At 42.4% G+C, this 12893-nt stretch overlaps 1 protein-coding gene and 1 long non-coding RNA gene across 10 annotated transcripts in view; one reads left to right on the top strand and one right to left on the bottom strand.

Annotated features, from left to right (window-relative positions):
- Positions 1 to 11529, top strand: part of zranb3 (zinc finger, RAN-binding domain containing 3) — a 56066-nt gene extending 44537 nt beyond the window's left edge. For 4 of the 9 annotated variants that reach the window (XR_015853402.1, XR_015853393.1, XR_015853399.1 and 1 more), the window contains exons 18-23: positions 1832 to 1972; positions 5702 to 5842; positions 6084 to 6276; positions 8784 to 8915; positions 9642 to 10061; positions 10205 to 11529. Coding sequence is in view for 1 of the 9 variants with exons in the window: in XM_088357923.1 (XP_088214049.1) it covers positions 1832 to 1972; positions 5702 to 5842; positions 6084 to 6276; positions 8784 to 8915; positions 9642 to 9740 (706 nt within the window). In the remaining 8 variants the exon portion in view is untranslated. Of the gene's footprint in view, positions 1 to 1831; positions 1973 to 5701; positions 5843 to 6083; positions 6277 to 8783; positions 8916 to 9641; positions 10172 to 10204 lie in introns of those variants that run through there. The other 5 variants (XR_015853403.1, XR_015853401.1, XR_015853397.1 and 2 more) reach the window with 2 other exon arrangements.
- Positions 11530 to 11656: 127 nt separating this feature from the next.
- On the bottom strand, positions 11657 to 12617 carry LOC148401701 (uncharacterized). The gene is made up of 2 exons (XR_015853414.1): positions 12454 to 12617; positions 11657 to 12371 (listed from the first exon to the last, which is right to left on the bottom strand). It is a non-coding gene; the product is annotated as an uncharacterized LOC148401701 (long non-coding RNA).
- Positions 12618 to 12893: the final 276 nt, after the last annotated feature.

The raw sequence follows: 12893 nt of genomic DNA, 5'->3' as shown, positions 1-12893 counted from the left end.
ATTTGAATCACACACTTATTTCTTTAAATTAAATCTCCAATATCTTTTCAAATTGTTTGACATTATACCTCAAAAGGGTCAGGGTCATTTAATAGCTATTTAATTTTTTGTTGTAGGTGGCAGGAATCTGCACCCTGTGAGAAAGCTCAGAGCAGGATTTCTTGAACACCAAATGACAGCAACTGAAATGTATGGACAGATGGCTTTATTTCATAAATATCACTTGCAATAGATCATATTGGAAAATGACAGGAACCCATACCATAGAACCGTTGACGCTCCGCTCTGGTAGCTGGAGTTTTCTCATTCAAGTGAATGGGACTGTTGGGACCCAGTGTGTAAAGGCAGCCACTTCTTCCCAACTCTGGTGTAAAAATTAAAGTGTTTGGCTTCTTTGGGAAGGACCCCGTCGTTTTCTTAGATTGCGAGGGCCTGTTGCTTGGAGATGAGAAATTAGCAGGAATGCTCCAAATGGGTGAATAAAAGAAATCACTATTTTGGGGGTGTTTTTGATGAGGAATTAGTATTTAATTATGGCTAAAAGCTCAAAAATTTGATTTAGCATGTACCCTTTAACTAAGGAGCACCTTCCCTTGTAACTGTAGGTCGGTTTTGAAAATGTCAAATGATTGCTTCAGTTCTACCGTCAGTGGTTTTAAAAACTGATGACATCAAGTTTTTCTTTCACGATATTGTTTGGCACCTTTTTCATTCACTTTAGCAGCCTCTCTGCTGTACGTATATTCTGTCAACTCCGGCATGACGAGGTCATTTTAATTCTTGTCCAGATTGACATAAAGCGTTGAGTGCAGTTTTCAACTTGCACACCTTTGCACTAGGATAACAAATTTGGCTGTGGAAAGCAACTGCGAGTGAGATGGAGTAGATTACATGATTGACGGTCCCTGTGGGGAAATAAGCTTGCTGCACTGACAAAATGGGCACAATTCAGGAGAGGAGAGAGCAGAAATAGAGTAGGCACAAATGGAGCAATGAAAATCATCGTTTTGAGGAGCGATGTTGTACAGTAGTTTCTTCAATTACTGAAGTGAGCATTCGTTGTTGACCTGTCAGTGGACTGTAATGTGTGTCCAGTTCCACCCTAGCCGGTGCCGCAGTCCACATATCAACTATATAATTTTTTACTTTTTTTTTTTTTTTTACATTATTTTAGTACATTATTTGAAATATGAATGCCCCAAGTGAATGGAATTAAACAGGCTTCATGTTCAAATTCAAATTCCGTCAACACATTCAAACTAACAGTTTTTCAAATGTTCAAGAAGTGTAACTCTCAGTGTTGTGATGTTTTTGCATTCCTCAATTTTTGTACCATATGCCTTAAGGTCTACTTGACTATCGCATACCAAACAGAATCTGTTGTTTTGTGGACAAGATATTTAAAGAATGCACCCCACCGGGCCTGATTAACTGAAAGTTCAAATTGTGGGTGCTGAATAGAATGTATTCTGTTATTTTTTGTTTCCAGCATTTCAAAAATGTTTACATACACTTAACAATGCTGTTTTCACCTACCATTGCAAAACCAGTGATGGCAATTTCTCTTTTTGCAAATTCTATTGCGCTTGCTAAATTCACCTATTTGCGCAAAAAAATAGAATGTGCATTTAGAATGTGCATGCGCAATAATTTTGGCAAACACTATCCTGGTGCGGCAAGTTTGTAGCTCAGGTTCCACACCTATTCGCGTGACCAATCAAGTTTGCACCCATTTTGCATTCATTAATCAGGCCCTAATTGAGCCCCCGCCACAAAACCACACTAGTTATGTAATTATTGCTCATTGATCGCAATGTTCTAATTACTGTAGGTACCTCAGTCGGGATGAAGTGGCTGAGGCCTCACTGAGCAAGGCTCAACAGGAAGGAGGCAGCGTGCGGCTGGTCACCAAAGAGAACTTCTTCAGCAAGAGAAGATCGACCTCATCACTAAATTCACCCACCTCAGACAGGTATGATTAATACCTGTATATAATAATGTATAAAAACAAAAATGCTGGCGCTATTAATTGACAATGTGTCTTGAACCTAGAAGCACATCTCTGTTGCTTCTGCTGCCATCGACACAAACTTTATGTACCCGAGGCCTTGTCGCCATCATGTACTCTAATCTTCTGTATTAAGACTACTCGTGATCCATTCACTGTCTAGTAGCACATTCGTTTAGTGTATATACTTGATACTTTGGTAAATGATCAGAGGTGGCAATAGTGATGATCTTACTATATCCAGCGTTGGGACTGCTCGTGGCTGGGCTTTGCCGCTAAATTGAGCTTAGCGTAGCTTGCTTCCTGCAAACAAATTGACATGTTTGTTATCAACGCACTGCAGGAATTTAGTGTGAGTGATGTGATTAAAGTGGGAAAATATTATGAGAAATAAATAGGCCAGCGGGCCGGGGGCTTACTCGCAGCCACCTGAGATGCGTCCTTTGTGGGCAGGCACCGCTCATTTGCTTTTCCAAAGGTTTTTGTACCAATTAAATTACTTGAAAATATTTACCATAACGTGACCTTAAGTAACAACGTTTTGCAATGATGTATGTTGCTGACTGGCCTGCAACAAACTAATGAATGTATATTTTTTTGTTTTTTCTTTTTGTTTTGTTCTTGGGTGGCAGGTTTAACCCAGTGCCAGCAAGCACAATTTTCACCCAATTTTAAATCTTTCAAGGAATATTGTTCAATAAGCCCTTAAAAATGAGTGTTCATCATCTTCCCATTAAGGTGATATGTGCTCCTTCCTCTTAGCAAATCAATTCGTTTCCCCATCCCTTTGCTGTCTCCATGGAGACGTGCATCCGCCTTCTGTGCAAGGCACAAAGGCCCGCTGTGCATGTTCGTTCAGTAAATTTAGACCATAATGCAATATATTGGCAGAGACTCAACACCCGACCCAGAAGCGAGCCACCGCGGGTAAACGAGCAAACACACAAACTACACGCACTCATCAATGTTTGTGCAAGATGTTTCCCTGTGAGGTTGCCACTCAGTATTTGTGCTTAGTTTTACTGCTGGAGGAAGCACAATGCCAGACAGCTCTGGATTGTGTGATTATGGCTGCAAGGCGTGACCGTGCAAAGAGTCCACCGGTCAATTGCAACAGAAAAATATTTACAGTGCAGACTTGACTTATGAGGCGTATTCAGTCGGTAACTCAAATCACTCGTATTTTTTGTGATAAATAGTCCTTGCGGCAAACGCTGGATGCTTTCATGCTACTTCTTGGGAGCTAGTTGTCATTTCACAACCCGGGCTGTAATGCAGGCTCTATGTTAGTTTTAGGTTGGAGTAAATTTATTTAATCTCCATGATTCCTCGCCATACACCGGCCAACAGCAGATCCCAGGGTGGTCATAACCATTGATCCATTTCCTAAACTGGTTCTTGTTTTGGTCCAATTTCAAATCCATCCGCTCTTGTCGTTCTATTTGCCAGTTAGTACAAAGCTAACTGGAGATTGTGTCCCTGGCCGACTCCAGCGGCAACAAGTCATCAAATTCCCTTTGACGTTACTGCGTGAAAGGCTCATCCTCCTCCTTGCTGCGTTAATTGCCATTTCCCTCACAAGCTGGTCTGTAACTGTCAGGGGACTAACAACAAAACGGCATTTCCCATGATGCCACACTATATCATTCAAGTTGGCAAATTTATAAATCAATCATTGATATGCCACGCCCAATTAAACAAATTCATGCTAATGCATTATATTCTGAAACATATGTATGTGGCATGTCAATTATCAATTTATGATTTTATGGACTCGGATGAGATGTTGTGATGTCACTGGAACTGCCATTTTCGGAGCCTGCCTGCAGTACTTGTTAATTTTACGGTGCTTTAATCCTCCTATCTGCATATCATTTGGTCATGATTTCACAGTAAAAGCGGAAAATATAATATTAAGACAGACAGTCATTCATTTCATTTAATTAATTCTGGCATACTGTCCATTTTCAACGAAAAGAAAACAGTGTCTCGTTGGACTCCTCCGTAATAATCCCAATTGTGGAATTGTTTTGCAGAAAAAAATTGTTTTGTGCAAAAAAATGCAATGTTGGGTGAAATTGACCCAACTTCCTGGGTTGATCCAATTTTGAACCCACATCGGGTTGTTTTTCAACCCAGCATTTTTAAGGGTGTTGTCTCCAGTCTTCAAATATGATGTTTACCCGAGTGCTTGGCCTGCGTCCAGCACTGGCAAGTTTCAATCTTTTTTTCCTCACTTATTATGGTTTTCCTTTTTTTAGTCTTTCTCTAAGAAACTTTGGTTGTCGGGGGCGTACTGCAGTCGATAGCGGTCTCTTCTGAGAAGCGGTACGGCAAAATAATGGCCTCTGGACACTATGACAACGCGCTTGACGTCACATCCGCCGAAAGAGCACAGGCAATTCGAACCTGAAATTTGCTTTTCAGAGGCTTTCAAGAATACCCATTGTGGACAGCTTAAGTGCTAATCTGCCATTTATAAGATGTGTGAGTCATAAATGGTCAAATGAAAAGGCTATTGTTAAGATATTTGGGGGCAAAATACCCCGGAATGCATCTTTAAAGGCTTCCCGCCTTCCGCCCAAATAAACACTTATCTCTGTCCTGACCATTACTATTTTAAGCACACCATTAGAAGCTTATTTCTGTCTCACTTTCATCCGCATTTTTGGCAAAACACGGTTCTCTTGGTACCAGTTTTTGGTATCCATCTCTAATTGCTTTTTTATTTAATGATATTTTTAATTCTTTTGAGGGTTTTCTTCTCAATATCAGTGAGGGCATATCTGTCTGTAGTGTTGCTCAGATTCTTTGTTGCTGCCCAGGCCTGTATGAAATACAAAACACAAAGCCGTGGGGAAACAATGAAGTCCATCTGTCCTTCTCTTGTGTGGCTCCTGCACCCTGCTGGGATGATATGGCAAATGCCCAAACTAGTTGTCCTATTTTTTCTTTTAACACTCACGCAGATACATGCTGGTCATTTGCATTGATCATCATAAAATATATTGAATGTTTGGCACAAAGTTAGAATATTAATCATAAATAAGTACCAGTGAAATCTATAAATGTAGCTGAATATTTGTGTTTTTAGAATAAACAGGTGTTTTCGTGTGTGTATTTTTTAAAACTGGCATTTCATAGTTTTGATGCACGCTCCAATAATATTGAGTGTCTTCTTCAATTTAAAATAAATAAATTAATTAATAATCGTCTGTCCCAGGGACACATTGATACATGACAGGTTGGGAATCGAACAGTGGACTCTCAGGTTACTCGACGACTGCTCTACCTCTGAGTCCCCTTTTCTTTTACATTTGTCTTTCCAAATTATTACTATGTTTCTACTTTAAGCTTGTTAGATAATATGAGATTTCCGTTTTGGAGGACTTGATTCTAGATTGATGGTTGAACAGAATCGTTGTGTGTTGATATTGGGAATAATCTATTCTAAAAAATAAGTTACTGCCCACAGTTCTAATCCTCACAGTCGCTTTCAGTCTTTCCAAGCTAGATTTATTGGGAAAGCTTCAGTATTAATGAGGGTAGCTACGTATCTATTTTATCCTTGTAAGACGTCAATAAAAATGTGACACCTGAAATCTGATGATTTAATGTTTCAAGCTTAATAGAGCCTTGTGACATCATTCATCATCAATACCAATCAATTATGTAACAACTACATCTTTACAGCTCAAGCAAAGATGTTGGCGAGCAACCATCACCAGGTTTCCTGCAGGCGGTGGACGGCCAGGGTGTCCCTCTATGTCTGTCCTGCCAGAAGGCCTGCTTGACCACCGGTGGGGCCTGGGACACCCGATTTTGCAGCAGCAAGTACGTTAAAAAAGGCAGCGGGAGAGAAGCAGCTGAAACTGCTCCATGAGATTTGACCTGTGTTGCAAAATGTTGTGACTTTGGAAAAGTCCCTCCATTTTTACGTTCTGTAGCTGGAGCCAGGCGTCCCAATGATTTTGATATTTTTTATTGACTTGCAGCTCCATGGTGTTTATGGTAAATATTCTGTCAGTCCACATGTCACACAGTACAGATAAGACCATATTCTCCGCCCCCGTAGGTGCCAGGAGGAGTTCCTTTTGCGCTCCAGTCAGACGCACATGCGCTCGCGGGTGCTGGAGGCAGAGCGGGGCGTTTGCCAGCACTGCGGCCTCCACGCCCACGACTTATTTGTGAAAGTCCGCGATGCACCGCCGTCCCAGCGCAAAGAGATGCTTGAAAACACTTGGCTCGCCCAGCTGTCACTCAAACAGGTTGGACCCAAGCACAAAACTATAAATACCTGATGCACGCACACACACACAAATTGATCTTCACTAGCTCGGGCTAGCTCCCAGTAAATGGATTGCAGGGCCCATTGATTTTCCTTCCAGTGCCAGACCCTGACCAGTAAGCCTGTTTGATTTGGTTGGCGGTTATCCTGCGGTCCCTGCAACCTCCTCATTGCCTGCTTCTTTTGACACACATACACACACACATGGATATATACCCCCCCCCCCCCCCCCCGTTCCACTTCCACACAGTGCCGCCGGCAACAGCATCAGCGCCGATCGATGTGGCGAGCTTGAGAGGAAACAACCTCAGCCACATGATAAGATGGCGTGGTGGTGCAAAAGCCTTAAGATTAGTGCCTCATTCTTCGGTTCATACTGGGGGTTCTTTTGTGTATGAGTGTGTTTCGTGCTCCACATTTCTATGCTTCGCCATGTGAGCGTTTCAGTCTATTTTTGTTCAGGCATGTGTGCGTGTGTGAACTCTGGCCCTGCGCTTTATATCTTTTGGGATCAATTCTAGCTCACTCCCTTAATGTCAGCAAAGTAGCACTCAAATTGGGCAAATTGATTTTTGGTGCCCAACTCTTTGTCAGGCTGCTCTTCAATCATCTTTAGTTCTTAATTGATTTCTTCTCTTTGTCTCTCCAGATGTGATCAATATTGTTGGTCTTTTGGGTTTTCACACTGCTTCAAAGTGAATCTGACTCTCGAGTCCTTCTATCTTGGGAGTCAAGTGTGCTGGAATTCTCCTCCAGTGAGGCAAATTACATTACTTTCTGCCCTCTAGTGCTTCTTCTTAGAACTTCTTTCTGTTTTTGTGTTCTTATTATGTCTTCCAAGCAGAAATTGTGTTCGTTCGTTCATTCATTCATTCATTCATTCATCTTCCAAACAGCTCATCAGGTTTAAAACCATTCGCAAAGGAGCCGGAGAAGAAGCTACGAAACAAAGTTATAAAGTTCCTATGAATAAGTTTTCATTCATTTTTCACTTTTGGGCACCCACACTTGCCTGGAGTGGAACAGCGTGACCTCCTGACCTTTAGGTAATCAAGGCTGCGCCTGCCCACACTTAACCGGTCTCCATTTTTATAAACTTATTTACAGTAAGCCTTTAAAGATAGACTACTGTAAATTGTAACTTTGGAGGTGTCGCTATGGTCACTCATTGTGATCACCACTACTGTCTAAAGTAAAATCGATCGTATCTAAGGAAGAACAAAGTCTTCAAAGTGGTTTCGTTTGTGAATATAGAATTTATGTGAGTTCAAATGGAAAAAAATCTGACGTCCCTGTACAGTGAGCATTAGTTTTACATAACATCAAAGAGTGTTGTCAACAACCTTATCAATTTTTTTATCATTCACTGCCATTGACTGCTCTAGAGTTCAAATATCCACTTTAACTTGACTGGCAGTGAATGAGTTAAAAAATCTGCAAGTATCTACCTGAAATGAGGTTGGAACGTGATGAAACAGCAGTTCTCACCACTCTCAAAAATCGTGGGCAAGTCAGCTGAATATGCGAAAACCCTACCCTGTCAATCAAACACTACTAAAATTTAGGGAAAAAATGGATGCTACTCAATCTTGCGACTCTTCTGCCTCCTCATAACTACATACATGTTTGAGACATGAAAATACATCCACTTAATGTGTTGCATTATCTTTTCTATTCTGTTCCTATTCTAAATAATCTCGTACTGGCTCTGGCCATGCACAGAAATCGAGAGGAACCGAGGAATGGCTGAATCTTATGTGAGAAGTGCAAGCAAGAATTTTAATTTCCTTGATTGGGATTCAAAGCGCTAGCTTGAGCGGAGGAGGTCACAAAGCAGCAAATTACATCTTACTTGCTTTGACAGAAAAACAACAGTTTGACTGCTTTCATCGCTTGAGTTCAAACTTTAAAACAAATTCAGGATGACCTACAATTATGACATTTTAGTGAGCCTTTTTCAAACTAATATCATACCATGTACCTGTCATCATCACAGAATTGCTCAAGTTATTAGTTCTAAAAGCAATCATTACATGCAGACGTCTCAAGATACACAGAACGTCACATTATCTGTTTTTTATTTTTTTTATTTTAATTATTTCTTCCTCCGTGCTGTCATGAGTGCTCTCTATTTGTTTTTGTTTCCGGTAATGATGAGCCACATCTGCATTGTGCCTCTAAGGTGCATATATCTGTTCAATTTGAGTGTTTGGCCTCATGTGTGTAAGTGTGTGTGTGTGTTGCAAAATAAGACTTGAGGCGAGTGTAGCGCTCAGCGAGAGCTAAACACATCACTGCTGTAGGGAAAAATCAACTTGAGCATAGATGGATGGTTTGGGAGGGTAGTGCAATCACAGCTTGTTTTTAGCAATTTGCGGCTGTATGAGAGAACATGAGTGTGTTGCTCCGCTTTTTTTTTCATTCTGTGTGTGTGTGTGTGTGTGTGTGTGTGTGTGTGTATGTGTGTGTGTGTGTGTGTTTGTGCAGCTAAACGAGATGATCCGTGCTCCAGTGGAAGGCGATTTCTGGCAAGTGGACCACATCCGTCCAGTCTACAGTGGAGGAGGACAGTGCTCGCTGGACAACCTGCAGACACTCTGCAGCGTCTGCCACAGAGCTGTATGTGCATCATTCAACACTAAGCCCGAAATACATTTGTCCAGCTTGATTTTGCCGGTGCACCTTGGCCAGAGCTCTCTTTTATCCTGCTTAAAAGAAAGTTGCATCCCTCATGTTGAGGATCATCCGAGGTGGCAGTAATGTGATACATGGCCAGCCTTCTCTTGCCAGTAATAACATCCCAGCAGGCGGCTATGTCGTGGTGATGTATAGCATTGGCTGCAAAAGGCCGTGCGTGTGTATCTAGTAATCACACGCGATTCCTCAAAAGAGACATTAGAGAGCAAGGATGTCGAAATAAAAGTCTCTTCTGAAATGTGCTCTAATGTCACACCAGCGACTCTTTTGCTTTCGTCAGGGTCTGAATACCATGTCTGCGGAAATACCCTGAGGATGCACAAATTGCAGCAGACTTTCCGTCCTATTTGGAGCCCCCTCGAAGGCAGTCCGCCTGCTCTACTGCGGGGTCTGCCGCTGTATTAAAGCCTTTCCATAAATCACTTTCCTAAATTAAAAAAAAAAAAAAGTTCATCTGTAAAAACGACATTGTGTACAGCTTTAATGACAAGTGATAGTGATGTCAAGGGAAATTACTGCTGTTTTTGTATTTCAACTAAGCTCATACTTGGCTTAGCAGCCTGGACAGAGGAGAAAAGCAGATTCATACTGTATGAATGCCACACTTAAACTGACAAATCATCTTTGGGTTATTTTGCCCTTCCACAGAGGACGGCTCAGCAGGCCAAGGAGAGGAGCCGGTTGAGGAAGAACGCCGCAGCCAACAAGGTTGCGTCAGACATCAGCAGATTCTTTATGAAGAAATGATGCTCCTCGCTCACTCAGGTGCATTGTTGAGTCCCAACTGGCACTCACAAGATGCATTGTGATTTTTCTCTCTTATTGGAAACAAAAGGCCAAACTACTTTGTTATCTGCCTTTTTCTTTTTTTTTTTAAGATAGCAAACAGGGACAACAACCGCATCCCCCCCTCTTGTCCCCGAACCATCACAAGTGTGTGTGCGTGGGGGGGGGGGGGGGTCGGGTGATTTATTGCAACCCCCTTTAAGCTTGAGGCATAAATGGAGCAGGTTGCTTCAGAGACGCTCAGCTATTTTCAGATTTTGCAAAGTTAGTGCAACGTTGCAGGTGAGCAGGGTGATAAATTAAAAATGGACCGTTCTACAAGCAAAGTCTTGTTTGTGTTGCTTTTTGGAAGATAGATGACTATTTTGTGGAATAAAACCCCATTTCTTTCCACCTCCTGTGTCTTTCCTATTCCGTTCTTCTAGCGCTTTCTCCACAGTTTGAAGCGTCAACACACCAGGACATAACGGGCCAGCTAGCAAATGGTGTCATCGCCTCAAGTCTGAAACATTATTGTCCATACACCCGCTCCTCTTCTGCTGTGCTTGATGTTCTGAGCAGAGCTGCAGTCAAGAGGGCTATGTTTAGAGGCACCGAGAAATGAGTTACTATGGAAACAAGGCTCCAGGTTCAGCAGTGTCGAGAGCATTGAATGTGTTCTTGTGCAAGTTATACAATGAGCCAGACAGACATCAGCGGCTCCGATCAATATCAGCGGATCCTGTCCAAGTGAGGCACAATTCCACCCCGCACCCCCACCTACCTTTTTCCTTTTCCGCGTCTAACTCAGAATTCAGTCAAATTTGCCGTCACCAAAAAGTTTGGAATTTTGGCTGTCAGCTACTTCATGGTGTGAAACTTTACGGGAACCCCTGCAAGTGTGTGTCCATGTGTGTGTGTGTGTCCCCCTAAGGCTGCTCTAGGTCTCTACTTAATAAGGCCGCTCTTCCTCCGCTGTCTAAAACGACAAGCTTGGTGAGTAATGAACAACGTTGCAAGCAGCCTTCCAACAACAACAGGTTTCAGTGTCAAGCCCCTGTCAGCAGCCCATGACTCTGATCGCATCTTTTATTGCACCCAAAAGATGCATGTGTGTGTGTGTGTGTGAGAGAGAAAGAAAGCGCACAAATGAGGGATGGAGGGTGATGCACTTGGTTGACATGGTGTGCAAGGTAGCTGAGAGATGTGTGGTGGTCACATGGTGCCATAATGAGCCAGTGTCCCAATAAAGATGTATCTTCTCCCCCACAGGGCATGCTGGGTTAAGAGCAGCGCTGCAACCTACCTGTATTTGACAAGCTGTCAGTGCAGGCAGGTGAGACACGATGACAGTAGTCAAGATGGACTCACATCAAACGAGCGACCACCAGGGTATTTGCCTCCTGCCGCTACCTCTCACTTCCAAGGAAGCAAAAAAATTTTTTTTACCCCCACTATGTACAATCAGCATAATTGCAGTGCAGATTTACATAGCAGCCCAGTGCACTGAGAACATCACTTGGCCAAATTTGGCTTGAAGCAATCATGTCGTTAGGAGATAATTTATACTTCCAGGTGTAGTATGTATGGAGTGTAATTGACTATAAATCTACTGTGATGCAATGCTGCACGCTGGACACCCATTTTTTGGCCCTCAAAAAGGGGAGAGACATTTGGTCGAACGGCTGGTGACTCTTGCGGTCTCTTCTCATTCATGGTGTGAAGGTCATTTTAACAAGTCAGTGTCAACCACAAAGCATCAAATAAATCCGCAATTTATTGTAAAATGGTTGTATTTTTAAATTTCAAGTGGACCTGGATCTACTGATCTTACTTATTGCTATCGCAGCACCCTTGAGCAGGAAACCAAACATTGTATAAGCACTACACATTCACAGTGTTGCTCGCACTCACAAGAAACAGTATGGCTGACCTGGTGTCTCCATAGCAACCACAGAGACACTAATTGCTTTATTACAAGCAATCATTTTAAAATAGGATAGAGGAAAAAAAAATTCTCTGCTGACGCTTTAGATATACTGAAATACCTCTGGGAAATGTTCCCTCTTCCTTCTTTTGACATCAGAAGACCTAGTGAATCAGATTTCACTAATTGCATCTGCTTCTCAGAATCAGCCCACAAGATCAATGCAAAGCTTACTAAACATGTTAAAATCTTGAATCTGCTGGGGGTTTTTAAGAACAGAAATATACAACTGGAGTGTTTGTTCTATACAGCCATTAGGGCTGAATCTTAAAATGATTTTAAGAATTGATTATTCTCAATCACTTTGGCGATTAATCGTGAGGAGTGTCATAGATCGGAATGGAGCAGGGCGACCAAATGCAGCTTGGACCAGGGTTTATTGAAGGGAAACGGTTGCACAGGCGATGGCGGCCGCGGAGCCGGTTTCGCCGGAGCGAAGTCCGACAGTGGCCGCGGAGCCGATGGCGGTGGAACAAGCTCCGACGACAGACGTGGATCGGGAGCTGGTGGTGGAGCTTAGTCCAGGCGCTGGTCGCTGAAGTGGTCGGATCGTTCTGTCATGGATCGGAATGGAGCAGGGCAACCAAATGCAGCTTGGACCAGGGTTTACTGGAGGGAAAAGGTAGCTGGAAGAGAGGATAAGGGGAACAAATTAACAGAACCAGCAAACAGACATAATTTAACGGACGGACCGACCGACAGGCTAACCGAAACAGAACTGACAAAGACACGAACCAAAAGAAACAAGAACAACATCAAACGTTAAGACATCAACGATCCGAAGCGAAGTGACACGCAGGCAGGACTTAAATACAAGACAGGTAACAAGAGGCAGGTGACTGTGATGACATTGATGGAGGTAACACAGCAGGGGAGGGGCGACGCGAACAGAAACCATGGCAACATAGACATAATAATGCACCCGGGGACGAGTCGTGACAATGAGACAAATAATAACAATAATAAAGATTCATTTACTGGTTATAAATAAGCAAAATGTCATTATTTTCCCAAAGTAGAAAAAGCTGTTTGCAAATGATTCAAGGCAAAGACAACATTGGTCAACAAACGTTTACAATTTTTTTTTTTTTTTTATCAGAGATGCAAATTAATTTTTCTTGTTGATTTTTCTTTTTGTGGTGATTCCG

The sequence above is a fragment of the Syngnathus floridae genome, chromosome 2 (assembly GCF_059516105.1).
Source record: "Syngnathus floridae isolate MCC-2025c chromosome 2, RoL_Sflo_1.0, whole genome shotgun sequence".
NCBI lineage: Eukaryota > Metazoa > Chordata > Actinopteri > Syngnathiformes > Syngnathidae > Syngnathus > Syngnathus floridae.
This window is presented reverse-complemented; position numbering and strand designations above follow the sequence as displayed.